Source organism: Aulonocara stuartgranti (assembly GCF_965226115.1).
Source record: "Aulonocara stuartgranti genome assembly, chromosome: 9".
Lineage (NCBI taxonomy): Eukaryota > Metazoa > Chordata > Actinopteri > Cichliformes > Cichlidae > Aulonocara > Aulonocara stuartgranti.
In genome coordinates, this window is record NC_138960.1 from 24,126,679 (window position 1) to 24,142,580 (window position 15,902).

Sequence of the window (15,902 nt, forward strand, 5' to 3'; positions counted from 1 at the left end):
CTCACATTTACTCAGTGAAACTTTCCATTTGACTGCAAAACTCATAATTCACCTACCTGCATGGGAGAATTATTCTCCTCATGTATTTGGTATTGCTCTATAATAATGCCTTTGCAAGAAGAAGTGGAGCACACGTAAATATGCAGAAACACCTCTCACTCAGGAAATAAGGCTTTCAAAGCAATTATTATGCTCTGTGATTGTGAAAATTAGTTACAATATCTCATTTATAGCTCTACGTAGCAATTAAAGGTGTTTTGCATCTCTTTTTTATACTGAAACAGAAAACATAAATCAGATCAAAGCTGATGGTTAAACAGAAGCTGAGCAACAACAAAAAACTGAAATAACAAAGATATAGTGTAAGGAAGCAAAAGCACATGATCAAACAACTTATTCTTTTTTTAAATTTATTATATTTATTGACTGTAAATATCATAAGAATAAAGGCTTTTGCTTGTCTGCACATCTGTCTGTTGGGAATATTCTGCATATCTTACATCTGTCAAGGCTTAGATTAAAATAAATTTAGCCAATCAGACATATTTTTTATATATTTTCCCATGTAATTAAATGTGTTTATTTAACAGAAAATGAATCTGAATATTAAAGAAAAGTTCAGAAAAAAACAGAACGTACCTATCCACAGAGAGGACAACAAGATCCTCCTGATCAGCCAGAGCCTCCATGGCATTCTTCAGTAGTCTGACTTTTTGCCCTCCACCAATAGAACGACCCACATCGCCGCCCTTCCATACCTCTCCCATTCCCAACACCTAAAACATAAAACAGAATGAGTCCCAAAACCCTCTCGACACCAAAACTGGCCTTGCAGCCCTGCCTTGTCTGTCAGTTTTATTTTGTATAGTTTTCAAAAAAACACAACTCTAAAATGCACAGTCAGATTGGTTACTTGATTAATGATAAAATAATTCAAATTCTTTAAAGCTGATGGGTTAATATTGCTCAGTTGAAGAGCTTATTACGCTGTGTTCAGTCTACACAACTGCTACAAGATATCAGCCCGCTTATGGCTCGATTTGGAGGACACAGGGAATCATTGTCTGATGGGAATGAAAATGGGAGCGTTGCAAGACAGCTGATGTTTTAATCTTACATAGTGTTTGTGATGAGAACCAGCGCTGCATCCGGAGCATGCAAGCCTTAAAATGCCCCAGTAAACAAAAAAGCATGTTAAGAGTTTTCTGGCTTCACGCCCTGGAGGACGGGGCTGTGGCCCCCCCACACCCTCTAGCAGATTATTACATGAAGGAACCTTTTAAAAAAAACAAAAAACAAGCGCATCCATGCTCACAGGTGTACACACGGGTGATCACACCCACAAACTACACCCTTTTTGGCTCCTACCTCAAAGCACACTGTGTTCTGTTGATCTTATGTGCTGCACAATAATGTTTAACATTTAGTATTTACTGTCATATTCCCATATATCATTGTGATGTTGTTTATTCTATTACTCTTGTTCTCTTCTGCTTGCTTTCTTTTTTCTTTCTCAGCAGGTGATCCAGGTGATTGATATATGCATTTTTTTTCTCTGCCCGTTCTGTTGGTTTTTGTCTTTTGCCCTTCTCCCCCGTCCCTCTTCTCAGCTGTTTCTCTTTCCCTCTTTCTTTCTCCCCTTCTTTCCCCCAGTCAAGTCTGTCCCGTATTCAGTAAGTGAAAATAAAATAAACAATAAAAGGTGAATCAAATGGACCATTACGGCAAGGCTGGGATGGTCAGTTTGGTAAAGTAAATCCGTTGGGCATCTTTCTTTGCCTTTAGACAACAATTCTGATGGCAAAAGAGCCAAACGGGACAGGCCAAAAAAAAAAAAAAAAAAAAAAAAGAGTTTTCTGGATTCTTAAGTGGCAGCTCCATCACTTTTGTCAAGTTGATCAGTATGACTAAAGCCTCTGAGAGTTTTTTTTTCTTCCCAGCTGTGTACAACTGTAAACTGTCTGGTTGCATTCCTTTCCCAGAAACATCCATCTAGCCCTCCTTCTTGATAACAACATGTGCAAAACTGATCCGGGAGCCATGTTTACTCTGCAGCCTGATCCCGTACAACGCAAGTGTGATACTATAATACTATAATAGCCAAAGCTAGCATAATAACCATCAGTAACAGGTAAAACTCCTGAGATACAATTACATTTTCTGGATATTCTTTTTTTACTAATCTTTTTTATGAGCTTTCTGTACAGAAGTTATTGTATGCATTTTGCAGAAACAATATAAGCAAACACATAATAAGAAACAATACACAAGAAGAACTTAACTTAGTTCAAACCACTAAAATGGATTGTCTTGGCCCAAAAGGCTTACAAAGTATCTTGAAAATGTCTGCCTGGAGAACAAAAACAAACTGGTGCAGCACAATTACACGCATAAGAATACAAATGAGGGCAGAGCATGAACTGAACCCTGAGCAAGAAAAAAAAAGAAGGAAAAAGCGTTTTTTAACAATTGTTTCAACCACAGAGGGGAATTCTGGATCCAGATTAAACGCTATCCATGAATGTTTTTGCAGCTTGCTCCACTCCATTGTTTCCTTTAATAAGTGCAATCAATCCATGGAAATTTGTGTTAAAAAATTTTGCTGCTGTGTGTGTCAGTGCAGTGCCCTTAACTCTGGATTTGTGAATATGCAGTCATTTCAAAATTTAAAAAGAAAGTTTTACCTTCACAGTGTAGTTAAAATAGTCAGCAGACCTCATGAAGCGGAGGAAACCATCTGTTTCCTCAGTTGCAACAGTTAAGACGAGCAATTTCTCTGAAAAAGAGGAAAAAAAGAACGTTAAATATTCCTTATTTTGACCTTAAGTCATCAAATGCTTTCTTTCCTGTGAAATTACAGGGATGCAGGGATATACTCTTGCAGAAGACATATTAGGTTGCAAAATTTTTGGCTTTCATTGAAGGATATCCACAAAAATGTGTATATTTTTCTAAGCTTAAATATATGCATTGAGATTCCCACTTCTTTGTGGACCATGATCGTTGTAAACCTCAAACCTATGTCAACATACTGGTAACTATTTGGTTAAGCAAACCTATGTCTCAAATTAGGAGGGACTACTGTAGTTTTAGTTTGATCCCAAAACGGAAGTGTATTTTCAAAGACAGACAAAATAATTTCTTCCTTTTTGGGATAGAAGAACTCCCACAAACCTCCAGGATATTTCTAGTGGCCTTGAGTGCTGAAAACTGAGGTCTGAAGAAGGGTTAACCAAATGCAAATTTTCACAGTAGTGTGTCTGGATTCCTCAAAAGCTCAACTCACTGAGCTAGTTTTCACTTGTGGGGGGGGGGACCACACATCTTTAAATCTTTTTCATGAAATGCTATTACAACATAAAGGGGGGAAACTAATTAATTCGTAGCTTACATTTTAAAATGTGCTGTTCTGTGCTAGCCATCAGACAAGCTAACAAAAAAGTTAATGATGCTTTTATGTGGTTTTAAATGACTATTTGAGAACTATTCCTGCTTTTCAAATATGGAAACCAGACTATCCTCTGTTTAATATACAGCACAAAGTTCCATTAAACCCCTGTAAAATATTTATTGGACATTGGCAAGTGGAATTGGGAGTGGGAAAGAGTAGATATCTGGGACTTATAAACGCTTCCACAGGACCTAACTCAAAAATGCAGCCTGCCCGAGAACATAGTTAAAGAGCTTCCATTTCTCCTTTGGAGTGCAAAGTTTAACACGATTATCATCACTGATCTTTTTCTTGTCTTTTTGACTGCAATGCAAACCTCACTAGACGTATAAAGAGTTAAATTATTAGACAGTTCAAAAAGGACATCACGTTTTCATCTTGAGAGACCTGTTAATCTTGGCCAAATAAATCTTACATGGCTGTCCTTTGATGTGGATCTAAAAAAAAAGCTGATACAAGTTAAATGGATACATTTGTTGCTTCAGTTTTATTTCATATAATTTAAATGCAGTTTATGAAACCCTAGTTTTTTAAAATGTAATGTTTGTTCAATGTTAAGATACAGAGACCTTAGTTCCTGTTCCATCCCTTGCCCCATACAATGAACAGTTGGAGGAGCATGGGCTTTTTAAAACATTTGAACAACTACCCTGAAAACAGAAGATTTGTCTGCAAACAAGTGATAGTGTAACTTAAAAAATGTGAAACAAAGGTAAAACAGAGACCCTTTGCTCTTGAAACTTGTTGGCTGCAGCAGTATGGCACAGCTTTTACTCTGAAGGCAAACAGTCTTATTTGCATTTGTGTTGCACTTTTCACATTTTCACTACCATTTTATTAGTAGTTAGCGAGTGTTTGCAGGCAAGTCTGTGTCTTCTAAGCAAACTGTGGATGACTGCAACACTACCACAGACGTCCATGAGACCAGTTTCACCTAGCGAGACAGCAGCATTCGGCAATCAATCACTGACTGATCAGTAAATAAACCTTTTTCCCGAGTAACCAGTAGTTACCAGGGGCCACAGACCAGTATCTAAGTCTGAGTGACCAATTGGAGTTTTAGCAACTGATTTTTTAGTGACAGCCATCAACCTCCAGCGACCCCTCGCCAACTAGTTGGGGTGTACACATGCTTCCCTAGTGACTGGAGGTTGCTAGGGAGACACCAACCATTCTCTAGGCCTGTTTAACTGGGGACGAACTGACACAGACATACTAACAGCTATCTACTACTTCTCACTATGTGAACAAAAAACACAAACAACTGAATATATGTAAACAAACCTCCGAAACTAGTGTAAAATTAAACATGCTGTCAAGTAGAGCTGGGCGATAGAACGATAACGATATGTATTGCGAAATAACTTTTTCTCGATTGAAAAGTTAAACTATTGCGATAGGCCTCATCTCTCTTGTCCTCTTAAAAAAAAAAAAAGAACAGCCAATCAAAATTAACTAGCGCAGAGCCGAACCAATCACAGCCGCAGCATCACGTCACGTGACTTGTTACGTACAGCACAAGTGCCAAGGAACTAGTTCACATGGTAGGTCCTGTTCTAGAGCTGTATTTGTCCAGAAACCTCATTGCAACTCTTTTCCATCCCTTTACTGTCAGTGTGACTTAGCTTAGACTTAGCTCTCATCTCTGTCTAGTCTGTGGCTCCGTCATCACAGCCATTCCAGTATTAGTGTGACGTAAAAGTCCTGATCGAAAGTGGAAATAATGCCCTGTCTTGCTTTTTCCAAACAGTTCCAAATGCTATGTCACCCAACAAAACCTAGAAACATTTAAAAGAAAGAGTTTCACGTCAATCACTGTGGGATGACTATTCTGAACCACAGGTGTTCCCTGTTCTTGTTCTTGGCTTGAAGCAAGAAGATGTTGGAGCACAGTGCTGCCAGGGGATGATGTTTCCAGCAGCTGAGAAACACATTTCTCATACCGCTCTATAAAACAGGTTATTTAAACGGTTGCAGGAAAGGCTTCTATTTTGCCCATTTCCCTAAACCTGGCTGACCTGTGAGACACAGAGGCAAAGCTGATGTCTCACAGGTCAGCCAGGTTAGGTATGGGGATAAACGAACAGACTTTCAGACTGTGTACCTTGGAAGCTAGCCATAGTGTTGCAGACAGAAAAGGCGCACACAAATATGTCTTGGAAAAATTCCGAAACCTCCATGAAAGGTCTCTTTTACTTGTGGGCTGTGATTACAGCCAGGGGAAATGTTTAGTATTTCTTTTTGAAATTAACTCCATTTGTTTTTTCTGCACACACATAAACTCAAGACTTCAAGTAGGTTTGTTTGTATTTCTACGATGAAAGATAACAGGGTGCTGCATATTGTGATATCTGCACGGTGACATCTATTTTCACTTCGAAGAGCTGTGCTTCAGTACAGTATATACTCTGAGAAAAAAAGGAAAAGAAAAACAGTGACTTTCCTGTTATGTCAGTGAGACATTTCCCATGAGGAAGAAACGCACTGACAGCTAACACCAATTACTCCTCTGTGACTCTGGCGTGACCTTTCGGAACCACATACTTCACTCCTGTCATAAACATGGAGACCACATGAGTGCATCCCAACAAGCAAGCTCCCACTTAAGTATAGCCTGGAAATGCAAACCACCTTTGATTTAAAAGAAATGAGACATACACTTTTATTTCCTACATTCCAAGTGTTTCTTTTTTTTTCAAACATTTATGGCAATCCCCTAGGAGTTTCAGTGCCCTCATGTGAACTGTTGATGTTAACTTTGCTTAGAAATTTGTGAAACTGTCTTCAAATGCAAGCCAAAGTTCCATCAGAAAACTGATGGGCCAAGCCAATTTGTCAGGGAACGTTTGATGGAGGCTATTGCTGCTTCAGGAGTCTCAACAAGTTACTAATTCAAGGGTTCACATTTCCAGTCTGCATTTTGGGTAATTATATAATGTGCTCAACAGAAACATTAAAAGTAAAGCCATTCATGTGTTCCTAGTTTAACTAGCATGTGGTCTGCTATTGTGACAAAGATTAAAACCAGACCACATTTTGCTACCAATTAATGCAGAAATCCAGGTAAATCTGCCTATTTATTTTACATTTAGAGGACTTGTTCACTCTTCATTATTTAATGGAGCAACAGCACTGTCATATTAGATTAGTGTAAGCTTCTAGGATAGGGCTCCATGAAATTATAACAGACTATTAAATTAAAACAGATTATAACAGTGAAAAGAAATAGTTAAATTATTCATCTAATCTAGCTATACCATCTCACTTGTTTCCCCCAAATATTACATTTTCTTTTAGAAATAAATATCCTTTTATGCAACATTCATAACCTATATTATTCATGTTTAATATAATAATGATAGCTACTATAGGCTTGGTTTAGACCAGGGGTAGGCAACTCCAGGCCTCGAGTGCTGGTGTCCTGCAGGTTTTAGATGTGTCCTTGATTCAACACAGCTGATTTAAATGTCAAATGGCCTCCTCAACATGTCCTGAAGTCCTCCAGAGGCCTGGGAATGAACTATGATCCAGGTGTGTTGACCCAGGGTGATATCTAAAACCTGCAGGACACTGGCACTCGAGGCCTGGAGTTCCCTACCCCTGGTTTAGACCAACTAAATAACTGGGTGATGAGCTAGCGCAGGGGTGTCCAACTCCAGGCCTCAAGAGCTGGTGTCCTGCAGGTTTTAGATATCACCCTGGGTCAACACACCTGAATCAAATGATTACTTCATTATCAGGCCTCTGGAGAACTTCAAGACATGTTGAGGAGGTCATTTGGCATTTGGATCAAGGACACATCTAAAACCTGCAGGACACCGGCCCTCGAGGCCTGGAGTTGGACACCCCTGAGCTAGGGTGTTAATAGAAGACGCACTTCCTTCATTATTTGACTTAATCCGAGGGACTTTTTCAGGGTAATAGAAATACACATCTTCCTTTGTTTTTTTTGTCTAACACTAATTTTGAAACTTAGGGCAACTGACCAGCAGTCCTTTGATGTGTTTTTATGCAAACACCATAATCACACCCATAATGAAGCATAATTGAGCGGCAGATGGTAACACTTATAAAGGAGGTTTTCATACAGCTGTGATTTTAGAGTTTTAGTGTCTAGTCAGGGTAAACACAGCGTGTTCTCTTGTCAGTAGTGTATGAACAGCCCACAGGAGGAGAGGAATGTAGCTCATACAGTGCTGCTGAAACTCTTCTCCAAAAAAGGCATGGACGCCAAGTGGTCTTTCCTTTGCACTTTTCCTCTGCACCACATGGGGCTCAGCCGTCTAGGTAAACTTTCACACTTGGATGAGCAAAAGTTCTGACTCACTGGCTGGGGCTAGGCTTAAGTAAGCATTTCTTGCAGAAAGGAAAGGGGTATCGTGGGAATGTGCCCTGGCCTGCACATAAGGATAACAGGATTCTTTTTGATGAGATGGTCCTGGCCAGTGAACACAAGCCTTAGTTCTATTTTGGTCAAGTAAGTAAAGATACTTCGCAAATATTGCAGTCAATGACCTACACTTATTTTATCTGCATTTACTGGCTTGAGGACGCTGTTCATGTCAACGAGAAACAATCGGCCTCATTCACAGTCTGCTGGAATTGGTCCATATTAACCAGAGCATGATGGCAAGAACAAGAGACCTACTGAGCTAGAAAGGGAATTCTTATAACCTCATCCAGAGGTCATTTAGATTTTCATGCAAGGATTTCATAGTGAACTTTCAGATATTCTTGCAGAAACTCCTGAAAAGCCAGTCTGTGATGTAAATTTAAATTTAATTAAGGTTTGTGTTGACTTCCTGCATTTCTGAGTATATGGAACATGTTAAGAAACTGAGTATAATGGATTTCTAAAGATTCCTCTTAATGTATGGCTTTGCTCCTCGTGCATAACCAGAACCTTAACGCTGATTTATACTAGCACTTTGTATAGCTGAAACCCTTCATTGTGTTACTTAAAGTAACAAGTCCTTCACATACAATTATCTCTCTTTTAAAGGTAATGCTGCTGAAAATATAACTATATAAAAGAAAAGTACAATGGAGAATCATTTGGCTGGCCAAAGCACATTTTTCCTAAGGCAAGTTGGAGAAGCAAGGTTGGTTTAGCAACAAAATATAACAACACTGTTTTAAGGACCCAACCAAGTTTTAACATAGAAGACTACTTTTGGCATGCTTCAAAAATGTGCTGAGACATGCTTGGAGGAAGCTTTGTTTTGAGTGCATGAAGGAAGATTAGCTCCAGAGGCCATACTGGTGCTGGGAAGTGACGAAGCTATGCCAGGTGTTCTTGGCGTTAATCATTGCAAACAGTGCTTATCTTTGTCTACCATGACATTCCTCAGCGTTATTAAGAATTTTCAGATAGAAGATAACGAGGTTGTTGTATTTTCTTGTGTCCTGCAAAGCTAACTCCAACCCTGGAAGAATGTATACTTCAGCTTCTGATGAATGAATATTTCATCACTTGTATCAGTTGCCAAAGTTACCGAAATTATTCAAATTCAGCCATCACAAGAATCTGCAATCAGCCAGCATCCCAGCTGAGATACCGGGCCGCAGCTGGAATGAGAAAGGTGTTGATCTGAATATCAATGCAAACTTGGTTATTTAACTCACCCACATTATTAACAATGCCACACAGCGTTAGTCAGTCTCCTTCAGAAGGCTAGTAAATTTGGTTTAACACATTGAAGGGACAGAGGACTTGAAGAAAAAGCTCAAACCCAATCTTGACTGGACATTTCAAAACCTTTGTTTAAAATGTGAGAGAGTAGGGTATTTCTGAAGCTTTATGACTTGTGTATATTGATACTGATAACTTGGCACTGATAAAAATTAGAAAATGATGACCATATGAATGTGTACAATATAAGAAGAATACATGTACACAAAAATGAATGAACTCTTAAACTGTTAATCCCTGACATTTACATCCCTTCATCTCTAAGTTTTCAGATACACATAAAGCATACTACCCAGCCCACAGCTATTTTGTAAGGCTTTTTCCAGCTTTGGAAGATTTAGAATTTTAATGTGACCACAAAGAGGCTTACGCACAGAAGTTTTACTTTTCATGCATTAAACCTGGAGCTTGCAGACACGAGGACCTGTGTGTAGCCTTGGGATAGGCAAGGCATTAGTAAACCTTTTTGCTTACAGAATTGATGAAACAAGTCTTGTTTTTGTTGTCTACAACTAAAATAAAGAGTTTATTTTTTAGTGACTACCAGAGTCACCATAACTGATAAAACACACTATTTCCATAACACAAGAGCCACGGAGGGCATCCACAGAAACGGCTGTGTTTTCAATTACACATTTCAAACCACAGGCACTTCAGGCGTATGATGTGGCATGATGTCACCAACAGTGGGCCAGGAAACAATTTTCGTAGTCTCGTCACACATCATTTTGAATCAGGAATAGCTCATTACCTTTCCTTACACAAACAAATAAAAACTAGAAAAAAAGCTAATCTGTCATTTAGGTTTTGTCATGCTGTGACAGTATGGACAGTAATTTTCTCTTCTGCCAAAAAGCTGGTTATACTATAGACTTTCAGTAATGAAAGGAACACATAGTCCAGTTCAACATTATGCACTCACAGGTTAAGCACTCAATCAATATGCTAATGTATTCTGTGCTGAATTGCTGTATAAGGAATAACAAACACAACTTAGGTCTCAATCACATTAGAGTAGAAATTGAATGTCAGCCTTTGTGCAACCAGGACAAATGTGTAAGTGATTGGGCTGATTTTCAGTTTTTTTTTTTTAATTTTTTGCTGTTTTAGACTGATTACAACCAGCTGGTTGTCCAGAGGTTGAGGATGCAAAATCCTCAACCTCTGCAAGCTCAGTGCAAGGCAATCTGTCTTGGTCCAACTCGGACTCACTCAATCACTCAATCAGATTGCGGAAGGCCTCCAATTAATCGCCATATGTCAAAATAAAGCTGTTAACAGGACTGTATATGTGTGTTAGACTAATGTCTTACTGTTGCAACGTGTTAGGTTTAGTGTTAAATTAACATGCACAATTCTCAGTCTGACAATTTGTTTGAGACACTCACAGCCAACACAACAATGCAAACATGCCAGGATTACATCCCATCTCCACTTGAGTAGTTGTGCCATTTAACTTCAGTATTTTAATAAGACATACCGTAATGTTAAAATGCAACAGTATAAAATGCTTTTAGTTTAAAAAAAGAATTAACATAACACTGCAGTAGATTCCTAAGAAAATACTTGCTTTGATTTCAGATTTTCTCCTACTTTCCTGGATAGTAGTTTTTACAGTGATTGAGTCTTTCTTTTTACCCAAATCTGTAAATATCTGACCTGAGAAGGAGGGGTCGCCAGCAGAACTTCAAACTTTTAAGAGTTAAGAAACATGTGAAAATTAATCTGTAACGTGTTTTCCAGCATTATGGACCACAAGTTCTAAGTACTCTAAATGTTTCAATAAATAATAGTCATCTTGGCGATTTTTTTCAATGAGGAGTGTCGGCCCATCATGCCTTCAGCATCATCAGTGGCAAAGCCAATGAACTGTGCTTGAAATATTTCTTCAGAGATGCCCTCATAGCAAGGTTTTCTAACAGTGCATAAATTCAATTAGTTGTACGTACTGCAGAAAAACCAAAAGATGTGAACATTTAGTTTTCTGGCAACGTAACAGTGACTTCATTACCAATGATGGCTCAGGATTTGATGGGCAAATAATATTTTATGTTCTTCTACACATATATATATCAGCGGTTACACATAGATTTCAGGTTTGCATAGAGGAATAATTTGTAATAAACCAACAACACAGAGTCCCAAGTAATTTCTAACAGAAGAATTCACCCTTATATCATAATTATATTGATTCTCTCCTCTCATTTGTCAGAACTGTCACACAGTTTTCAGAGAGAAAAACGGACATTAAATTTGCTTCTTTTGCTGCACCTGGAAAGGGAATGAAATGATTTGTTTAAGGCAAACAATGAGCGGGTCCCTAAGAGCATGGGTTGGCTTCTTCTCAGCTATGAAATTTATTTTAACAAGAATCAATGATTACTCATATAAACTGAATCACTGCCTCATTAAATAGCACAAACATGGCTTTACTTTTGATTTTTTCTTTTTTAAAATTGGTTTTGTTGTGTATCAATTACTTAAACCAACATTATAATCAACTACAAAAGGCACTTGATGAGCACATCCTTCACCCGGACTAATGACTTATCCTGCAGTTTTATGAAGTACAAATCAAAACTTAATGTACTGTCTCATTGTTCATGTTACACCTTGATCTTTTCAGTTTTGTTTAATTTTGCAGAACAGCAGGAATGCACATGAGCATGTCTCTGACTTTGTAGCATAAATAAATAATAACTAAAAAAGTTTTGTTGTTTTTCTCTCTACTATAAATGCATTAATGACTTTCAGAGGCAAAGTCTGCAAACTGGCCCCAATGTCTAACTTGTTGGCAAGTGAAGGTAAATTTTCCAGCCTCAGTATTTTTGACATTCTGGCCAATATTACTACAATCTAAATGAGTCCTGAAATTTTGACGAATATGCAGGAGTCTGAAAAGTACTGCCTTTTCAGTCTTTTCAGCTGCATCAATATAAGGTTCAGCCAGCATGTCTTTTGTCAAAGATCAACAGCTGCTTGATTCCCAGAAAGCCATTTAAAATGACTTAAAATAATTGATTATTTGTACAATAGGGAGTGTTTCGACATTTTTAAAGTGTCATTGACTTTCAGTTCTCCTTGAGAACTGTGCTTCTTGCAGTTTTCATGTATCTATACATTTACAAGTTAACATAAAATCCCTGGGAAACAGCAGAGAGAAAACAAGGCAATGCAAAAAAGCAGACAACACAACACATATTTGGCATAAAGAAGGCACGAAACCAACCTTGTGGTGACATAGTGAAAACGTTCTAAGGCATGATTACAACCTTGGCTTGGCAACAAGGTTTGTTAAGTTTGTTAGACTGGAATTACAGGCAATAGAGAGCGCTATTATACAGTATATAAGGCATGGACAACCTTAGGTGGGGTTTCCTTTTCTTCTCTATAAAATGCTGCCTGTTGACACGTCAATGATGTCTGGGAAAAGGCTGAGAGATGCATTATCCATGGAATAGGGGGACAGAGTACAAGCCATGAGAAATAGCCTTTAACCTAGCCAGCATTTACTATTAAACTTCAGGCATTGCGTCATATTAAATGATACTAGTTCTGATAGGATGCCTGTCAGAGGTTAACAGTGGGCTGGTTATTTTAAACTATGTGTTGCAGCAAACTATTCAAACTTGGATTAGCAAGACCTGCATATTGAATCCAATGCTCCGTCCGAAGTTCACACAGTCATTCAGACATAAGTGAAAGGCTTCTTTCAGACTGCTGGACAGTGGGGGTCTACGCAGCCCCAATTTTTGTAACTTTCCAAAACGGACAAACCAAACAGCCATGTCCGTTGTTCACCATGAGTGGCCAGGTGCACACTGGTGAGAAATGGGCAGAGCTGTAAATTCCTCCTCTTCTACTGAACCCTTTTCAGTGCTAAATCACACCGTTTGCATCTTGTGCTACAACCAGTGTTTAACGAACACCTAGGGACTTAGGGTCCTTTCATTGGTGCCTTATTAGCTACCATTTCTACTTTTACTTAAACAGTGGTGACACCTTGTTCTTTCATAGCAGCATGTGATTTGAAGTTGTTCTAATGAAACATATTTATGTCCACCTGGCAAACACACAACTACCAAGGTGTTTCTCTGGAAATGTTGCCTTTCTGCAAAATACTCATCGAGTTGATGCCAAGCAGAACAAATGTTTCTCATGGCCTTTTCTTCCATCTAATGCATGCCTGGAAATGGGTGACTGTGTATTAAACACTTAATTGCCCCCAAATGGAGTTACTTTATACTTTTCTGATGTTCTTCAGATGCTTAAAAGAAAGTCTTGCAATCATCCACTACCATGTACTGAATCTTTAACGTAGAACTACCCAAAACTAAAACAGCTTTGAATTCCCTCCTAGTTCTTTTCATTTAATCACTTTAGTAAGCACCACCTTTATATACAATGTGTAAAATGAAATGTCCAGTGCTCTCATTTTAAATGACTTTATATGTAGAGTTTACAGTTTACGGGTTCAATTTTAATATTAGTCATGGTTTTTGAAAGTTTGCTCTCTGTCACAAATTTAGCCAACATATTGCATCAGTTTAGTGATCGAAGGCTTTCACAATAAAACATTATATCCCTCGTAAAGTTAATGTGGCTACTGTGTGGAAGGCGCTTGGTTAGTCCAGAGCAGATGACAAAACAAGCCTGTAGAGACTGAAAGCAGCTGTTGTGTCCTGATAGTCAAATCTCCCAGCTTTTCAAATGATCCCAGAGGCATCATTTGAAAAGAATCAGATTTCCAGATTTAACTAAAACACAAGCCACAACATCTGCTTATGTTGTCTATAGGTTTTACAAGGTGCTCTGTGACTATGGAAGAAGTCATGCTAAACGGGAATAATATGAGGGTAATTTAGAGCAGTTTAACGACAGCTACGTGTTAGCAGAGGGTGGATTTCCCCCTCCCAAAGTCAATAAAAATGTGACACGATTTGCTTCAAGGAGCTTAGCCCTTTACATCAGAATAAAGCCTGTCTCAAGATCTGAGCAGTGTTTGGCTCTGTTCCATAAACCTTAAATTATAACACGTTTACAGGCGTTTCTCTGTATCTCAATCACACAATTGCTTGTTTTCTGTATAATAAATAAATTAATAAATAAAATGATATCCTCGGGGATTTCACTAGGATCTAGGTTGAGTCAATAACGATTTGAATGTTTAGTCTTAATGCAGAGTAAGGGGAAACTAGTGAAATCATCAAAGACTCGCCCGCAATTGGTTAGTTATTTCTCGCAGTGAAATTTACAGCCTGACATCTTTATGAAAAGCCAGCGCTGTGTGCAGCCAAACAAATAAAAACAGGATTGTGAGAAACCGCAGACGACTCTTCTGTCAAGCAACATCATGTAATTTTACGTTCCGACATATGTCGCGCTAGACATATTCACTTTCCCACACAGGGAGCCGCAGGCAGGCAACCTGCGTCTCATGTAGACATCATGTAACCGGAAATTACAGCCAGAAAAATATCCTACACAACTTCGTATTTGCACAGTTGGCATGACAACTCAGACGCAGGAAAATACAGCAACATGTAAACTCAGTAAAATGTGATGTAGCCAGTGGCGGTGTCAAAGTAGCCATATTTGCCAGTATCTAAACAAGAAGTGAAAGTTTTTGTTTTGTTTTTTTAATCGTTTCTTACCTTTAGGAATTGGCACAGGGGCTTGAGGAACATCATTGGACAAGACAGAAGTTGCAAACTTGATCGAGGATGAAATCACTAAAACCATGAGGTATTCCATCTCTGCTATAGTGCGTGCTCCAGGTCAGAGAGCTGGGATATTAACTCCCAGCCCGGCAGCAGTGGTCAAGATCAGCCCAGGAGGCTCGTACTATTGGCTCTCGCGATAATACAATTAATAAGGGAGGATTTAGGAAAAAAAATCAACGAGTAGTGTGATTTCTGGTTGGGAGCCTGTAACTATTCTTTTAGCTCTAGGGAGCTGTCGTATAAGTGCTACAATTCAGGGAAATTAAATAGCAACAGGCGTGGTTCCTTAATTGCAGCTGCAGCTTGAGTTCCCGGTAAAGCCTATGAAGTGAGACGGTGCAGAGGAAAAGATAACGGTATTCATTCACCCCTGGCACAGGGACGTCCTACGCGAAAAGTGTGAGTAAGCGCAGCTGTATTTGAACCCCGCACCCCGTCGGCTGTTAACTGTCCCCTCCCCCCTGAGCACATGGCATCTGGTTGACCAATACTGCTCCCCTTCTGCAGGGAAGTTGAAACAGTTCATTAGTGTAAAAAAATATATATATATATAAAAGTCCGTTTCCAGAAATTACTTTCCTTTATAACTATAATAAAAAATAAGTTTTACTTATTTTATTTATTTATTATTTATTATCTCAACTTCTTGTTTTCTTTCTTACTTTCTTGCATATTTCTCACACTTAGACGTTTCAGATGGTCAAAAAACAAAAATAATAATACATTATTAGGATATCATTAGACAAAGAAAACCAGACAAAGCTGTTTGTTTGTTTGCATCATTATTTCAATATTCAAGGGAAAAAATGCTATACAGACTTATCTGATGCTTATTTTAAATTATTTAACAGTGATTAACCACATTTTTCGGGAGAAAAACACAGAACAATGTCTAAATAACTGACCTCTGTTGAGGTCAGTTATTATGATTCAGTAATAAGAAATAGACTGGCCAAAAACAACATCCACAGGGAGAGTTTCAAAGCCAAAACCACTGTGATTAAAAAGAACACAAAGGCTCATCTCATATTTCCCA

The 15,902-nt window shown here is 38.5% G+C and overlaps 1 protein-coding gene across 2 annotated transcripts in view; it reads right to left on the reverse strand.

Annotated features, from left to right (window-relative positions):
- plod2 (procollagen-lysine, 2-oxoglutarate 5-dioxygenase 2) overlaps positions 1 to 15,298 on the reverse strand; it is a 36,540-nt gene extending 21,242 nt beyond the window's left edge. Inside the window, exons 1-3 of one of the 2 annotated variants that reach the window (XM_082546677.1) lie at positions 14,798 to 15,298; positions 2,685 to 2,776; positions 640 to 776 (exon numbers count right to left, since the gene is read on the reverse strand). In XM_082546677.1, coding sequence (XP_082402803.1) covers positions 640 to 776; positions 2,685 to 2,776; positions 14,798 to 14,897 — 329 coding nt within the window. In that variant the 5' untranslated portion in view covers positions 14,898 to 15,298. The remainder of the gene's footprint in view (positions 1 to 639; positions 777 to 2,684; positions 2,777 to 14,797) is intronic. The other variant, XM_082546676.1, reaches the window with a different exon arrangement.
- Positions 15,299 to 15,902: the final 604 nt, after the last annotated feature.